Source organism: Nicotiana tomentosiformis, chromosome 9 (assembly GCF_000390325.3).
Source record: "Nicotiana tomentosiformis chromosome 9, ASM39032v3, whole genome shotgun sequence".
Lineage (NCBI taxonomy): Eukaryota > Viridiplantae > Streptophyta > Magnoliopsida > Solanales > Solanaceae > Nicotiana > Nicotiana tomentosiformis.
The window spans coordinates 27,389,845-27,408,707 of record NC_090820.1 but is presented as its reverse complement, the minus strand read 5'-3'; the positions used below and the strand labels follow the sequence as shown (position 1 = coordinate 27,408,707).

At 36.3% G+C, this 18,863-nt stretch overlaps 1 protein-coding gene across 2 annotated transcripts; it reads right to left on the bottom strand.

Moving 5' to 3' along the window:
* Positions 1-64: 64 nt before the first annotated feature.
* LOC104106782 (uncharacterized) lies at positions 65-16,863 on the bottom strand. 2 transcript variants are annotated; one of them, XM_009615408.4, is made up of 23 exons: positions 16,234-16,861; positions 14,996-15,057; positions 14,094-14,231; positions 13,679-13,948; positions 11,608-11,694; positions 10,906-11,007; positions 10,686-10,751; positions 9,688-9,801; positions 9,532-9,593; positions 8,506-8,550; positions 7,374-7,447; positions 5,443-5,510; positions 4,765-4,833; positions 4,530-4,630; positions 4,377-4,458; positions 4,189-4,267; positions 4,023-4,110; positions 3,791-3,944; positions 3,187-3,372; positions 2,999-3,058; positions 1,443-1,732; positions 524-626; positions 65-310 (listed from the first exon to the last, which is right to left on the bottom strand). In XM_009615408.4, exons 1-23 carry the CDS (start codon positions 16,763-16,765, stop codon positions 257-259), a joined length of 2,886 nt encoding a protein of 961 aa, XP_009613703.1. In that variant the 5' UTR covers positions 16,766-16,861; the 3' UTR covers positions 65-256. The 2 variants fall into 2 exon arrangements, 1 of the variants encoding a protein (XP_009613703.1); XR_011411172.1 differs by lacking the exon at positions 1,443-1,732 and having other exon boundaries at positions 264-310; positions 16,234-16,863.
* Between the last annotated feature and the right edge of the window lie 2,000 nt (positions 16,864-18,863).

Here is an 18,863-nt window from a genome sequence, read left to right as displayed (position 1 = left end):
TCAAACCAAATTAAGATATATGACATTGCTAACAAAATTTGAAAAATGCAAAACGAGCGGACAATTTGAGGATCATAAACTATTAAGATATCTTTCCACTGTAATTTTTGTACAGGTTTGATGCATTGACAATTTGTTTTACTGCATGAAATACATGGCGGGAGTTCTGCTTTTTTCTACCCTAGAAGCATATTAATCTACATTTAACTGCTATATTAAAAAAAAAACACTTTAACAGTATAATACAGCACTTATATTACTGAAGAAATTCGCGAATTCTTACTGGTCTCTTGACTGCATTGGTGTACCCCTGCATAGAATGAACAAACAAACTGCTGAGATCAATTGTCATTCACTATCCAAAAGCCAAGTCTAATCGTGTATATGATAATTAAGTAGCATCGCTAAAGCTAGATGGCACCAATACAAGTTAAGACGGGAGACTTTATTTGGAGTTCAAGGATATGAAAGATAGTACCCTAATTTGGATAGTCAGGATAGTAAATGTAGATTGATTATATACCTCGTTAAATTTAAAAAGCAAAGGCCGTGAATCCCTCTCCGATTTTGGTCCAGGTTTAGCATCATTCATATCTTGAGTAGCTTTGCCACTTGGCTTCCTAAACCTGTTTAACGGAAAATCACCATGAGGTAGATGCATTTACTTACAATGAAATGCCGGAACATGCTTCTCAGCTGACTATAATTTCTCCCAAAGATGCATCAAGCAGCATGAGATGAATCTAAACAAGGCAGATGCATTTACCTAGAGATAAAATACATCAAGTGATGGCCTCCTACTGAAGTGAGACGTAACTATTGCAACAAATATTGATCCATTAAGCTTGTTGAAAAGAAAATAGTTATGGAGGTGAAGAGATCAACCACAGTACATAAACAGCAAAAGGTTTTAAGAACAGTATTTTTTATATTTGTGTGCGTAAGCAAGCTAGAGAGCACAGATATTAACAACTTTGTCCATATAATTAAGGCTTGCCTCCTCTTATCCTCTATTACAATTTCCAAAGGTTAGCTTGTCCCTCAGACGTAAAGGGTAAAGGTATGCAGGCTTTTTCAATAACTACTATTGGCTCGAATATTTCTGGTTCATTCTGCTTGATTTTTACTTAAACTGCACATGAGGCAGTCAAAATAAGACAAGTTTGGTAACCGATGGGTGGCTATTTCTAGGAAATGAGCCTCACTTGGGACTTTGAGTCAGATATACACTTAACTAGGATCTATCTAGCTGGTACTTATTATTTTCCACTAATAGTCCAACCACTTGACTGAATTTGTTCTTTAAAACCCGTGTGAAACAGAAACAATGAGAGGGGAGCCTGTCCTGCCTCAAATTTATCAAACTAAAGTTGATAATGATTCAATTACTTATCAAATAATTGATTCCAACAGAAGATAGATGAATGTAAGGCTAATAATACCTGTCAAAAAAGGAACGAGAATCGACAAAAGGTTTCTTCTTTCCTTCAGGCAAGCACATTTTTCCGCTAGCTGCGGTACCTCCACTAGATCGTTTATTCTGACTAGAAGTGCTAGGCAAGTCATATTGCTTTTGCCTAGAGGGGTCTCTTAAATGTATTGTTTTATCCAAAGAAGCTGATGCTTCAGACGGTGTACTGCTATTCCCGCACCTCAAAACGTCCTGACTTTCCACACCTGTGGGTGGTGAGTGAAGGTTGATACTTCCTTGCAAAATTTTTTGCTTTTCCACCTAAATTAATGTTCCACATGTAGACGAATATATGACATAAAGATCTGAATTCTGATAATGAACCACAAAAGCAACATAATCTAGAAGTCTGGAAAATCACACGGGTTACTGGTGATGGTAATTGGATAATGAAGAATGTCACTGGAAACTAGACACGCACATCCATACAAAAGAGGGAAATGGAGACTTAAAAACCCCATAAAAAGGAGATGCTTCATAGGAGAAATTACCAAAAGCAGAGGAACAGGTGGAATGCTTGACTTGGATGAAGACAATTGTGACAGACTGAGTTTCAAATTCATTTCTATTAGCACTGAAGTTTGTGTCACAATATAGGAGATCTGAAAACTGCATACTTGGTTATATAGAATATTTCTCATTAAGGAACCTCAATGAGAAATATTGCAGTTCTATTAGAATTTGCATTGTTTCAGACAGCTAATTTGTACGAATAAACTTTGGAAATAGCCATTTCTCATTAATATCAGAACAACCCGTACTTTGAATGTCAATATGCGGAAAGCTGATCCGCTTTCTTGTCCTATAATGGTCGATCCTAACCACACTCTCTTAGCATAAAGCATTAAAAAATTAAATGTTTCAACAATACTACTTCTCGTTTACTCAAAAGAGTGTGTGTGTGTGTGTGTATGTATGTGTGTGTGTGTGTATGTATGTATGTGTGTGTGTGTGTGTGTGTGTGTGTGTGTGTGTATATATATATATAGATAGATAGATAGATAGATAGATACAGATTACACCTATCAATCTGAGTTCAGATTTCAATCGTAGGAGGTACTTGGTCGATGCTCTCCATTGAAAAGTACTAGAAGTACATATTTCCTACTGATATAAGAATCTCTAATAAGGCTAAAAGACTCCTAAAAAAGCATAGGACCTAAAGTAAACATATGAACATGACTAAAATATATTCCCATCTAATTGGTATCACATATATATTGTGCCCTATCCTTCACTAAGTCCGCATTGATTCCAAGAGATTGTAGATCTTATGCGACAACTTCCTTCCTAGTTATATGATTAGTCAATGTCACCTAATGATTGACAACATCAATGGGTAGATACTGTACATGGAGGACTAATCCTGCTACCACCAACTCCTCCCCATAGATCCAACCCATATTCACTGATGTGAGACAAGTTTTGGTTCTATATACGCGCCAAAAGTGAAATAACTTGGTTTTTTCCAGCAACAGAGTGCACTAAATTTCACAAGCAAAGAGTTGATAATGCTCCTCTACTTACCTCATGTACCAAGACCAGTTTCACAGCCGATGCCAGAACAAGATGACAGGAATTGTAACCCTGTCCAAAAGCACCAAATCAAAGAGAAAACAGATGATATCTTAAGTTCTTCCATTTTGAGACGATAATGGGATATAAAGATTATTCAAAACTAATTTCCTATTGTGGGTGCAGTTGACCATCCTAACCTTGAAGTTCATAAATTCACCAACTGGGGGATCCAATGAAAGCATTGATGCGTCTGAAGCACCATATTGCATACCCAGTGAAGGATGAGATTTTATGTTCTTGTATGTCGTGGCATAGGAAACCATTATATTTACTAACTGAGCCAGATCAGTTTTTTCTTTCTCTGAGAGTAAATGCAATGCTACCTGCAAAGGATGAATGTATCATTTCCAATTCTCACCAATAGGTGAACCCAACACATGTAAAGGAATAACCAACTCGGCCTAGCTTCCACAACAACTACAGCCTAACCATAAATAAACATAATTAAGCAGAAGACTAGTAAACTAAAAGAAGCAGTAATCACAAAATCAGTTCTAAAGAACGAAATGTTTTCTTTCCCATTCTGGCGAATATCTTTTCAAAACTCAAAGGTTTAAACACTGCTATTTTTACAAATAATAAGTAGACAAAGTCTGGGTGCAATCCCTTTCCAAATATCATAATGGACAAAACCCTAGACAACACTATTCAGTAGTCAAAGCCAAAAGCAATTTATGTGTAACTAAAATGGAAAAGGAAACTTGAGTGCAACTAAACCAACAGATACTTGACAAGAATTACCGGTTTCAGTGTTGGTGGGGACAGTATATGTAGGAATGGAGAAATCAAGTCTTCCACAAAGGATTTAGTTGACAGATGCCTAGAGATGCATGGTGATATCTTGTTCTTCCATGAATGTAAGATTTCCTTCTTTTCTATTGACATTGTTCGATATCTGCAGTTAACGGTGATAAGAAACAACAGTCACCACTGTTAATATTCAGGATGAGCATCCAGGGAAAGCTGGCACTACCTTTGGAAAGACTTAGGCCATTCAATATTTGGTTTTCCAATTTGAGCTATGAGACTATGTATAGATATTGCAAGAGGAGGCTGATAAACTGCAGAGATAGAAAAAATAAAATAAAGCTTAGAAAAATATTAAACTTCAAGCAAGCAGATGGTAGTATTTTATTTACCTTGAAGGGAGAAATGTTGAGTGTGCATCGTGTATTGATGAAATATATCAGAGCAACCAAGAATATCTGAGCATTTGACCTTCAAGATAAGTGATTAGCATATATGAGATATAGCAAAAACTAGATGTGGAAGATCAGATGAAGCTAAAAGAACAAGGAAAAGCAATTGCAGTACTCGATCCACTTACTGTCTTTTGCATCACAGGGTCCGTATAATGGAGTTGCAAAATGTTCTCATGGATCCCATCCAAAATTAAGTCATAGTCACCACTGAAGAATCATCAAAGATTAAACTAGATAATCCAGAACTTCAAACAAAGGTATTCCAACTTTTCACCTACCGATGAGATATTAGAGAGTGCAGTGTCTCAAAGTCATTCGACATACTGCTGAAGCAATTAAAAGATTTCTTTGCTTGCTTTACTTTCCTCTTTTGCAAAATCTTCAAAAAATAATAATAATAAACAGATAGAGGGTCAAAAGAATGATCACAGAAAAAAAAAAAAAAAAAGACAAAAATAATATCATTAGAAGTTAGATAGAAGTAGAACTTGCAGATATAGATAGTTTGCTTACTTCTTTCCAAATATCAAAAGCACTTCTTGCTGCATCCTTCCGTCCAACAACTTGAGAACTGAGCTCCAACTAAGTTTAGAAAGAATGCATTACTCATCAAAACAGAGAAGATAGAAGGATGTGCAAGAGAAAAGCTTCAATAACAAATAAAGGACCCTAATTACAGTGAAATTTATCTCAAGTCAATTGAAAATTTCAGTCATAATATAATGTAACCAGAATCCGTCTTGAAAGCATAACACTTGTTTTCTACTTGAATTTGAAATTTTTTCAGAAGTTGAATGCATTGCGCAGCAAAAGAAAAAAAATATATACTCTACAAGAGAGTCCTTAAGATATCACGATGGCTCAGTAGAAATTAAATAATGGCTATGGATGAACCATGAACTAGTATACCTAGAATTCAAATAATAAATGAAGGGTCTGATTATTCAAAAAATAAACAGAGATTTAGACAATGAGCAGATGTTACATGCCGTTCAGACAATACAAGTTAGTTCAGACAATAAACAGAGGCAATATTTTATCTGATAAGCACTTTCAAACTCATCCTTGATGGAAAGCTAGTTGCAAGAGATCTTACACATCTTAATACTATGATTTCTACCAATTCTCAACCTTTTTCCTCTATCGGACTACTACCACAAAAAGAAAAGCATGATAACTATAAAGCCATACCACATTAAGAGTCTCCTTCTTCTTGTTAAGAAACTGAAGGGTGTTCAGGCACGATCTTATGTCACATTCTGGAAAAATAATCAGACATCAATTTCAAGTTGCTGATTCACAGTAAAACATACTTCGTAAGATTTAACAATTCAAAGCACGAGAAAAGGAAAATTGCAGGACATCGAGTAAATCAGCAATTAGAGCAGCTGAATAAATATCCAATGAGAAGACCTGTCACTAATTCGAAAGAAGATTTTGCAATATATATCAGTTTCCCCCCACCAGAATAACAATTTATTTTTATGACATGATCAGTAAAGTAAGAATACCGTCTATAAATATATATATATATATATATATATATATATATATATATATATATATATATATATATAAGAGAGAGAGAGAGAGAGAGAGAGAGAGAGAGAGAGGGAGAGAGAACCAAGATGATGTGCTCAAAAACGTACAGCAAGGTAACAAAGGCGAAGAAGGAATAGAAAACAAAACGCAAAAACTAAGGTGTGCTAAAAATTGCAAAAACTCTTCAACCTTGCTGCACATTCTTCCATGCATCAAAAGGTGTATTCAAGTATTTGGTGTCAGCATGCATCTGGTGTCTCTACATTTTCAAAGCACCCAACAATTCTATCATAAAATTTGATGAGGCACAAGTTCCCCTAACCTTTGTTTTATCAACTCCCATCAAATAAATCATCTCAGAAGGGTGGTATAACCCGCTGAATCCCAAAATATATAGAAAATAAACCAGGGGTCCTTTACACCATTTAGAAGGGCAAAGAGACATATAACTGAAAAGACTCCCTTCTCATTGTCTTTAGCAAACAAACTGCCTGTTCCCTCCCATATAACTGGGAGCTTATACCGAAGTGTGAACGAGTCATAATCTGTGTGGATTATAATCGTTACTAGCTCTGCTAGTGACATCTGTGGTCACTCCATCACTACTGTTGGACATAACTGCAGGTCCAAGGCATTATTCGCAACAAACTAAAATTGTGCAGGAAACGTATCTCTTAGAAAGATTACCAGTCCAGAGATCACCACAAAATTTAACATAGCAGCCATCCTAAAAGAAGAATAACAGACTCAAGTTCCTCCATCAGTTATCCATCTTTCTCATGAGCAGACCACCATAACCATTTTCCCAGAAAATTTTGAGTTGGTTTCTTCAGCCCCTTCATACCAAAGCCACTGTGTCTGAAAGGTTTGAGTATCTCATCCCATTGAACAATGCTTAAATTCATCTCACATGCCTTTTCACAATAATTCCCTCCTCGCTTTACCAAGTGTTCAGTAACTGATGTAGGTAGTGTGTATATAGAGAGGAAGTGGCAATAGTGCTGAGAACACTTTTAATGTGAGTGATTCTGCCTCCTTTAGAAACACTGTCTCTTCCGCTAATCTTTCTCAAACTAATTAACATCAAACATATAAAGTTTATTCCCTGAATATAGCCCTACAAAGGTTGACTCAAATAGGTAATTAAGATATTCTGTATACAGGTATTTGCATATGTGAGTAAGCAAGTGTATACATCACTTTTCAATAGTCCTTTTGGCAGCCCCTCCACTTGTTAATAATTTATCGTGCATCAGATACTCCAAATAAATTTTTGTTTCGGGGGAATTGCAGCCTAGGATGATCATTTCAATTTGGTTCGAATGACAATCGGAACTTTTTCTTGCCACAGCTACGTGATATTGGAAGTTCCGAAGGCGGCCAATAGGCAGGTAAAAAGTGCTTAAATTCCCTGAAAATAGTAATCTAAATGTTTGGTCTGGCACTTTATACAGGTTATTTTTGCAAGCTTTGAACTCAATGTATATCAATTATATCATACGATATTACACCACATCTCATCAGAGAAATTCAGATTTCATAACTGATATCTGCAAACAAAACGACGGAATGGCACTCACCGGTATACTCTGCTAGAGCAGTAAGAGCGATGGAGCTTGTCTTCACTCCTTCTTTGTTACATATATATTTGAGCCTACAAAAGTAGGCTTTGTTAGATTTATGCATATCTTTTGAATATACTAGCACTGCTAAATAAAAACAGATTGTTCTATGACAGGTCTAAACTAAAGCAAGGACAACTGAAAATTGGAACAAGATAGGTGCTTATTACCAATATGTGTATACTTCTTAAAACATAAAGGACTCATGGAATACGTGAAAGTGTCAATACTTTTTGATTTATAATTTGGAAATGCCAATCACCCAATTCCCAGACCCCACAATGTGGGATTACACCGAGTATGTTGCTGAATCACCCAATTGATCATATACAAGAAATAAGAACACAAAACAAAAGAGAATCGGCAGAATACTTTTGATGCTTTATCAGATTCTTTCAATTACCTTGTCAGCCAAGATATAACTTTCCAATAGTATCGACAGGAAGAGTTATACAAGTCATTAATATAGCATGACTTTTGAGAGAGCTAAACCAAATAAAGTTCTCTTTTGTCAATATGATAGGCTAAGAAGCCCTTGGAAACATAGGACTCCCAAAATAAATATTGTTAACGCATGTTTGATAGCAGCATACATATTGCAGAAAACATTCAGACTTGCAAGTTTGGATTTTTATTACCCCCCTCAATCTGCGTTATCTTAAACTCCATTCACGTGAAATTTGAAATCCTTTACAAGCCGTAAGATTCAATCAGATGCATATCCTTTTGTTGATGTCTAAGAATTTTGTAATGGTCATCTACATATGTAAATACCCTCAACTTTGTCTGACAGGAAGTCCTTCCTTTTTGTGACTGTATGACTAACAACCATTGGCTTTTAGATATTTTATCCGGTTAACTTGGACAAAATATTAGACTTTGGCGAGTTATAGGTGTCAAATCTCCTAACGATTTGAAATCTCTCATTTCACTTGGGGCCATGCATTCTTTAAATCTGAAAGATGGCTTATGCTTGGACGTTAATCTGGTCTCCCTGTAGGTTTACCTTATACTCTACCAAAGCAGTTAATCATGCAAAAAATGGAAAATAAATTCCAGAGGATTCATCTGATAATTTAGTAGCAAGTACCTGTTAACAACACGACTTACAGTTGGTTGGACAAATACATGAACCCTGCAATTCCAACCACATAAATAAGTACTTTGTTAGTTATGTAATTACCCTCCCCAGACCCCATTTAGTGGGATTTCACTGGGTTGTTGTTGTTAGTTATGTAATTAGATATAATATTGAGAACTATGTGAAATTGTCCTACAGATAATCATTAACATTTGACTACAAAAGGTATCAGGGTCATACACAAATAGACTTCATATGTTACTAGAAGTATCTAACCAAATGATCTGCATAATTGATCCCAACTAGTTTAGGGGTGGAAGTTTAGTTGATTGATTAAAACTTATTGAAGTTGAACCTCTTTTCTGAAAAATCTAAAAAGGAAACTTAGGAAATAGTTGAACCCAGAGTCCTTCTATGTCAGTCTTGTTTCATTATAATCAGATAGATATCGAGGATGCTTTCTTCCACAGATTACTTGCTAAGGAAGTTTATACGGAGCAACCGATAGGCTCTGTAGCACACACGGAGTCTGAACTAGTGCATCAATTGCACCATTCACACACAAAACAATTGATTGGAATATGAGGAGAAAGAAAGAAGGAGAAGAAAGAAAAGAAGAGAAAAGATTAACCTTGAAGACACATGGGGATCACATAGGTGGTCACACTGGTAAAGCAACAAAATCGCCAAGCTGCTCTTTATTTCTAAATTCCAGTAAAAACTACTTGATTTTTACAACCTCTTGGATTTGACCCATGAAAATTAATTTATAGAAAGCACAGTAGGTTTCACTTTTCCTGAAACATCATCTATCTCGAAGGGTGTCAAACAAAGACAAAGCAGATACTTATCAGAAAGTAGTGAAGTAAAATAACATTGAAACAAAATCTATATTCTCAATGTTTCACCCTCCATTCTTCTATAAATACTTTGTCTGACATGGCTTTTGTCATGGACCTAGTATTTAGGTCAGAACTCTAGATGCTAATCTATGTACTTCAATCTGATGTCTTGTAAAATTTAAGCATTACTTACTTTGCTATCTGACGCAAAGGCCTTAAGGCAGGAGCATAAAGGTCATTACAAATGCAAATAACCTGCAAATGAAGCACAACAGTTGAGATTTGAGAATGCCATGACTACAGACAGGTTAATATACAAATGAGCATTTTTAGACAAATCCACTCTTACAGGTCTTAGCAAGGATGCTTTTTGGTGCCTCTTTTTTGATGATGACTTCTGCCCAGCATTTCCTCCATCAGGTTCATTTTCTTTGCTAGCACCCAATTTTCTTTCAGCAGAAACCTGCATTGTGAAAGTACACATTATTATTCTATCAGAAACATGCATTTGGGTAGGCTGTCTACATCACACCCTTTGGGGTGCGGCCCTTCCCCGGACCCTGCGTGAACGGGGGATGCTTTTGTGCACCGGGCTGCCCCAGAAACATACATACTGTCAAGGAAAAGTTACAGGTCGACTCAAACGTTGAAATTCACTTCAGATTAATTATGAAAAATGTATGGTGCCACAGAGCACTCCATATTACTGATATTAGCTTTCTATCAAGTTCCTACAGACTAACTTATTATAGTTAGCAGTACCAGGTGCACGTTTTTCCACAGGTCTTTAATGATTTCGAGTCATAATCTGCATTACCTAATAAAGCTAGGACTAGAAATCTTACATTTCAATGAATTAGTTTATCTTTGAAGATTCACACACACACACACATACACACCAAATAAAAGAGAAAAGAAAAGGATCAATGAGTTATTAGCTTTTATAAAACTTGAACATATCCTTCTCCAGAAAAGAATAAGTTGAACATATCTGTATCATTCAAGCTGTAAAATAAATAGCAAAGTATACATGCAAAATATATACTCCATTGAAAATTAATTAGCAGTAGGTTCAACCGATCTTAAATCAATCTATGTATGTTCAATTGAAGTTCTTCACAAATCTTGATTTCTTTATACGTCTAAAGTTTTGAATATGATACAAGCAAGAGGGGTATGTGGTGCTGAAAATGGCCCATATGACTCTTCCGGAGACCGTCGTATTACTGTAGCTCAATACAAAAAAATTAACGCAGGGTTTTCCTACAGCTATAAGTTATTAGCAGTCATACTGGGATTACTAAAATTACCAGGGTGAAACAAATCAAAAGCAAATACGAAAATTACCAATTTTAGGATGACCTCTACAGCTCCCTTTCCATCATTAAGAGCCCCATCTATTTCATCAATAACCTAGAACAGCAAAACATGAATCATGATTCAGAAATAAAAACGTAGGTTCAGCTGAGAAAGATTTGAAAAAATCAAAACTATATTCTGACAAAAAATTTGGGCTTTGAATTATCAGAGGAAGATTTAAAATCAAAAACCACAACAATAAACTGACCAAACATTTGGGCTTTGAATCAGCATTTACAGAGTTCATTTGAACAACATCATGTATTTTAGCTTCAATACTGGAGGATGATCGATCATCACTTGCATTAATCTGCAAAGGAAGCATTTCAATCAACAGATAAACAGACATCTATTACTTCAGATTAAATTGATTCAGAGGATGTGTAAGGTTGGAAGTAGGTATGAAGGCATTTTGAGTTTATGTAGCTCATATTCAGCAGGGAAATCAAGTTTAGTCATCAACATATCAACGAAACTTGAGAATAGCCAAGCACACACTAGAATGCAGGCATAGCAAAGGGCATCTGCTGGGTACGGGCTTCTAGTATGTAGGTCAAGTTGAATTGCACATGTTTTCTTTCATCTGAACTGGTTTAAAGAAAATACAATTCCCGGGAAAGTTCTTATCCAAAATAAGAGACATAAACCACTAGCACCCAGGGTTGTAGCATATGTAGAATTTAGGTCTGAGTCAAGTAAACTTGTTATTCTAGCACATACTAAAGAGTAGAATAAAATTAAATGACCTTTTCAGATCCTTCATGGTAACAAATTAATTCATAAATGTCATTTGCAATGTGCTACAATCTCTCACCAGATCTCTTTAATTATTACAATAATAAGATCAAAAGGAGTCAAAGTTCAAATAAACAACTATACGGGACTGTTTGAAATGAGTGAGTTACAAGACCTCAACCACTCGATACCCACAATGCTGAGCAGCAACATGTGCAAGTGTTGTTTTCCCAAGCCCAGGAGGACCGCAAAACAAAAGGACCTGCAAGCAATTGGTTTCTCACAATTTAGAAAAATCAGAATAAAAATGAGAAAGAAATAAGGAACTAATAAACAGAGGACAAGCAGGTGATAAGTATACTGTATAAAACTTACATTATTTCCATATATGCAATATGTATTATACAGGATTGGGGAGAATAGTGGCTAACTTCAAATAATAGGAATATGACCAAAGATGCAAAACATGAAAGTGCATAATGAGAGATCATCTGGCATCTGGACCACTAATCTAGGACTGCATTAAGAAGTAGAGGACGGCTATTCAAGGCTTTCAAGCGTCCTTGTCTACCTTCTCAGCAAATCGAAGCTTATAAAGCCATATGTGAATCGGCGATTTTCAATGGTCCACCTAGACAACCTTCCAGAGACCACTTTGAACTTAGCTTGAAACACATCAACCTGCTACAATGATAATATCCACTTATCTACAGCACATAAATAAATACTCTCTCTGTTCCATTTACATGGCACTCTTTCTTTTTTCAGTATGTTCTAAAAAGAATGACATTTTTTTATATTTGACAACTTTTTAGCATTAATATTTCCATTTTATCCTTAATGACATGATGTTGGGAGAACAAGGAACAGATCGCGTCACAGGGCGATCGACAGGGAAATCCAAGTTAATAACGTCTCCTTCCCTTTGTTCTTGTTTCTTAAATGCCCTATTTTTGATTAATCACTCAAGCTCATTGAGGGAGCTTGAAACCTTGGACCTCGTTGAGAAAGAGAGAGCTCCAGATCTATGCAATTCTTTGATAAATCTGCTTGCCCACTTTTTAATTAGTACGGTCCTTTAAATAGGACTAGCTTATTACAAAGAATAGGGCGATTCATTGGGAAAACCAAGTCCACTAAAGTCCCCCTCCCCTTTTTCTTGTTTCTTGAATGCCCTATGTTCAGTTAATCATTCAAGCTCATCAAGGGAGCTTTAAACCTTGGACCCCGTTGAGAAACACAACCAAACACATGGTGAAAAGTAACAAACAGTTGGTGAATCAAAAATAGGAATGTTTCAGATGATTAGGCAGAGTATGACTTCAGATTAGCTGAGCTTGATTTGATCACAAATTGTTGGACCACCTACCTCAAAAAGTAGAGCAGAGCCAAGATGATAGGAAACAGCTGTCAAAACTCAAGAAAATGACACATGAGAGGCTGCTGAGTAAAGAGAGATGATCACCAATCACTAAGTGCAAAAGCAATGGCAGACCCCTTTCCACCACTCCCCAGGCACTTTAACAAGAATAAAAGGAAAGTATCACCTAGTAGTAAAGTCTCTTTTTTTGTTTGAATCAGTAAAGGTATTATTCATAAAGGTACCAAGATGGTACAAAATAAAGTACAGGACTCCAGAAAGACCAGAACATACTGCACTACATCACATAAGCAACTACATCCTTTCCCCTAACAAATCTAAGAAATCCATATGTTGATCCATACTCCCAATATTCCTAAGTAAAGTCTCATTGAAAAAGAGGAAAAAGCCAGCAGTTCAATAAATGGCAGGAACGGTTTCTAGGTGTGGAATTGTGGTATCAACTCATTGCTTATCTTATGGCTTAGTGGTTTTATCCATCCTTGGTTTCATTGGTGTCTTATAGCTTAGGGGTTTTACCATACTTGGTCTCATCGCTTGTTGACTGCATCATAAAATTACTAATATTTGAGAAGATGAATATTTCAAAAGAAGACATAAACATTTCCTACAATAATATTGTGGAACATGAAAAAGAAGAGAAGATCAATATCTACTCTTCCATCATATGCTTATATTTAAAAAGAAATCAGATCAAAGCAAGCAACAAAGCACACCAGCTAAGGGTCATTTCAAACAAACTATAAGATTGACAAGGGAGGGATAACCTAGTAGTAAGGGCCATGCAACTCCAACCATAAGGTTGGGGCCCTTGGGGGTCCGAGTCACCAATGGAACAAAGTGGAAAAGAGCCAGTTTGACTGACCTTTTGTTCTGGAGGACCGCCTTGTCTGTGCTTCTTGTCCCAAAGGTCCTTAATTCCGTTCGAATCACTATTCTCTGGATGCAAATCATTATGAGCTCTCTCATTGTCTATACTGGGTTCTCTGGTATTTCCAAAAGAACTCCTAGAAGAACGTCTTGGATGTTGAATAACTGACGAATGCCGTTTCAGAGAAGACAAGACATCATCTGTAGTACTTTTAATTTCAACCCCAAAAACACAGGAATCCCACTGCTTCAACCACATTAATACCTACAAAAGAGTGACCAGAAAAGTCAAAACCCAAAGCAGAATATCTATAAGGAAACACCTAAAAAATGATAGGTGAAAACGCTTCAATTTTTTAAATGTAAATACTAAGTAGAACCCATTATAAGAATAAATGAATATGCAGTACCTGACGATTTGTTTGCTCATCACTGAGAAGCTCTGTAAATGAACTAGGAGCATATTTATCCACCCAAAGTTGCTCATGCACCACAGTTCCTATTGGGAGATTTGCTTCGTTTAGATCTTCAGAACTAGCTTCCAGGGCCTTTAAGACAAAGGAGGAAAAATTTCAAGGAGGAACAAAGATCTTACACATAAAAAACACAGAAAATTTTTCGGAAACTTTAGCTGCAAAGGTTAATGCTTCATTTGACAAGTCTCCAATCCATCCAAAGGAACAAGGGGAGAAGGCATAGAGACAACCAGTGAACGGACAAAGATATTATCCCTCCTTCAAAAGCAGTGATACAAAATGAGGAAGTCCTGTTAGCATATTCAGTGCACTAACCCTCAAATTCGTATGGGCACAAATAAAATAACAGGGAAAAATCCATGGAGAACCAAAAAAAGAAGGAAAATGATGCAGGACTTTCAGAAAGAACTATAATTGACAGGATAGGGAAAATACCTCCTTTCTTCTTCTTAATAGTAGTTTATAGTTGAGAATTCTTTTCCTGTTTTCCTCCATTTTAATGTGCAAGACATTTCAAAACTGTTGTGACATTTTCAGAGATTCGGGAAACCTTATACAGAAACTCAACTCTTGTGAACTGATCGTGTTTCATTTCCATTTCATAGTACTACTTGTTATTATTTATTTCAGTGATACGTATGCATTGAATTGTGTTCTACTCATGGACTCCAGAAGAATCTGTAAATATCATAGAGAATTTCAATCTTTCTTCTGTTTCGATTTGATAAGATCATTCAGAGTAAATTTAGCTTTATAGTGGAGACTGATTTGAGCACAGTTGATAGATTGATTGATTGAATGATAGTGGGGCATGGCTGGTCTAATAGAAACTGCACCTTTGTGAATTGGTCGTGTTCCACTCTTTGCATTAGGACCCTGACAGGTTCCTGAATAAGACCTGTAGAACATCAGCACTTGCTTAGACATTCAGCCAAAAATTTGGAGATTTCAGTAACAAAGATGGAAAGACAGCACAGAGCTTGTTAACAAAATGTAGAGGATGGCTTATTATGTACAGCACAAAGATGATTTGGAAGTACTTTCACATTAATAAGCTTTTAGAGTAGGTAGCAGAATGTTCGATTAACTCCAAAACCAGATCGTATGAGAATTTCCTTTATGCCTGATACTTAAGAGGACGGCTATTTTTTTTCAGGCAATGCAATTTAAGATCATATATATAGGTAGTTAGGAATCGTTTACCCCTCTGCTGCCTATCTCTCTCTCCGGTCTGCATCTCTCCGATATTATCGTGTCCCTGCCTCTGTCCATATGGATTATCCTTAATCCGCTATGACCAAAGGTCTCATGGTTACCATAGACTATTACAACAGACGCTTAAAAAAGAAAGTTTATATGGTCATATGCAAAAACAGCACTACGTAAATGTTACATTTCATAACTGAGTAAATGAAACATACAGCATCCCCCTTTACTTGACAATCATCCAATTAAACTAAGAAAACACTGGAGGAATAGGCAAAAGAGTTAAAAGAACGCAAAAAAAATTACGTGACGGAAAATTCATCGGCTTGCATTTCAATTCCCTTTCTTTTTCAAAATTTCTGACCATAATCGAAATTCACTTATCTACACTTCCTTTTTGTGTTGGCAACTCTCTTTGCTTACTCCGTCAACAACCCTACAGCAGAAACTTTAACCCAAAAATTCATGCATCTTTAACCAGTCTACTAATACCAAGACACCAGGACATCGAATCCATTAATTAGCTTATTTCCCAGTGAAAATGAGACAAAAGAACAAAGTGAATAACTAGTCAATCATACTAAATTATTGATTGGATAAGTGCATCCAATCCATTCTAACTAGGAAAAAATTGGAAAATTTAACTTAGCATAGGCGCATGACATGGTAAGTGCGGATAGAGTTCAAATTCCATACACTATTTACACAGTCAGGTCACTTGTTAGATAATTACATGTGAACCTCTTAGATAAACATTATTGTTAATCTGATAAAAATGGTAACTAACTCGTTATAACACGTTAAGTTTTTTATGGAAAAAAAAGGCAGAATTATTGATATTGATAAGAAAAGAAATGAACTTGCTCACCAATAGAATCACGGGCCTTAACCTCCAATTTCTTAACCCTTTCATTTTCAACTCTACATATCTTAGCATAAACCCTCTCACCATCCAAACCGGTCACCGGTACACAATCCCCGTCAATCTCCAAGGCGTACTTCGCCAAAATCTTCTCTTCCTGTTCCACCAGCACCACCGGTTCCTCCTCCTCAGGTTGCTTCGGAGGCGAATACCTAAGCCAATCCTCATCCTCATTATCCTCCAATCTCTCAACTCTACTCCTCTTCTCCTCTGTTATGACAACTTCATTTAAATCATCGGACAGGAACCGTTTCTTACCACTGATCTGAAATTGGGGTTTTGGTAGTGAGGGTATTGGCGGAAGTGGGAGAGTTGGTTTCGGGTCGGGTTGGGATGGAATTGGCTCAGATCCGGGTTCTGAAGGTGGGGACGGAGGTTGTTGAGGAAAATCATCTTCGAAATCGAGGTCATCGTCAGGGTAAGAGGTGTTGGCTTCAAGCCATTCGAGCTCAGCTGCATCTGGAATCTCCATATCCATTTGATTCTCCGATTTCACACACTGTCTCTCTCTAAAATGTTCTTAGCTATATTTTGGCGGGAAATGAGAAGGGAAAGGGGCGGCAAGGAATGTGAAGTTCCGTAACTACCCTCTGCATATTCATAAGCAACTATTTTTCTGAAAAAACAGGTTTTACCCTCAACTATCTATACGAAAAAGACATGTGTGTTATAAAATAAAAACTATAAAGTAAAGATAAGTATAGAGAGAAACTGATATATTATTCAAATTTCAAACTTATGTACATAATGAACTGCAGACTCCTCTATTTATAGAAGAAAGGAAGCAGCTGCGAGGCTTTTCAGGAAGCAGCTGCAAGGCTTTTCTTTAGCTGCTTGTAAGCTGTCTGCATGAGCTGCTTGCAACCTGCCTGTTTAATAAGAAGCTGCTGCAAATTATTTCATTGAGCTGCTTGCAACCTGCCTGCATCAGCTGCTTGTAGATAAACTTCAACAGAGTACTAAATGGATAATCGTCTTCAGGAAGATTATCTATAGCGGGGTAATAAATGGACATCCACAATATAATTATTTTTATAACACTCCCCCTTGGATATTCATTAAAAAGGTATTGTGCCTCGTTAAAACCTTACTAGGAAAAAACCTTGTGGGAAAAAAATCCTAGTGAAGGAAAAAGAGTACATATATTTAGTAATACGCATTGCTAGCTGCCTCATTAAAAACCTTATAAGGAAAACCCTGTGGGAAAAAAACCTTAGTAAGGAAAAAAGAGTACATCGCGTATTTCACTCCCCCTCATGAAAACCTTGTTTCAAATATTTGAGTCTCTGCATTCCAATCTTGTATATCATCTTCTCAAAAGTTGAAGTTGGTAAAGATTTAGTGAATAAATCTGCCGGATTGTCACTTGAACGGATTTGTTGCACATCAATGTCACCATTTTTCTGAAGATCGTGTGTGTAGAATAATTTTGGTGAAATGTGCTTCGTTCTATCTCCTTTTATAAATCCTCCCTTCAATTGGGCTATGCATGCAGCATTGTCTTCGTATAAAATTGTGGGTCTTTTCTCACATTTCAAATCACATTTTTCTCGAATAAAATGAATTATTGATCTCAACCATACGTATTCCCTACTTGTTTCATGAATAGTTATTATTTCAACATGATTTGAAGAAGTAGCAACAATAGATTGTTTTGTGGAGCGCCATGATATGATAGTACCTCCACATGTAAACACGTATCCGGTTTGAGATCTAGCTTTATGGGGATCAGATAAATAACCTGCATCTGCATAACCAACAAGATCTGCATTATCTTTGTTAGCATAAAATAAACCCATATCAAGAGTTCCCTTTAAAAATCGCAATATATGCTTAATCGAGTTCCAATGTCTCCGTGTAGGAGAAGAACTACATCTTGCTAGTAAATTAACAGAAAATGCTATATCAGGCCTTGTAGCATTAGCAAGATACATTAGTGCATCAATTGCACTGAGATAGGGTACTTCGGGACCAAGGAGTTCCTCATCCTCTTCTGGAGGTCGGAACAAATCTTTATTCACTTCAAGTGATCTAAAAGCGTTTTAGGACCCTTTCTGTATAGGCAGATTGTTGGATAAAGATCCCGTCTGCTAAATGTTCAATTTGCAGACCAAGACAAAGTTTTGTCTTTCCAAGATCTTTCATCTCAAATTCTTTCTTAAGATATTCAATTGCCTTTTGGAGCTCTTCTAGAGTTCCAACAAGATTTATGTCATCAACATAAACAGCAAGTATAACAAATTCTGAAGCTATTTTCTTTATAAAAATACATGGACAAATAACATCATTTATGTAACCCTCTTTCAGCAAATATTCACTGAGGCGATTATACCACATGCGCCCAGATTGCTTTAAACCGTACAAAGATCTTTGTAATCTGATTGAGTACATTTTCCGAGATTTTGAATATGCTTTAGGCATTTTAAATCCTTCAGGGATTTTCATGTAAATTTTATTATCAAGTGACCCGTACAGATAAGCTGTAACCACATCCATTAGATGTATTTCAAGCCTTTCACGTAAGGCTAAACTGATGAGATATCGAAATGTTATGGTATCCATAACTGGTGAATATG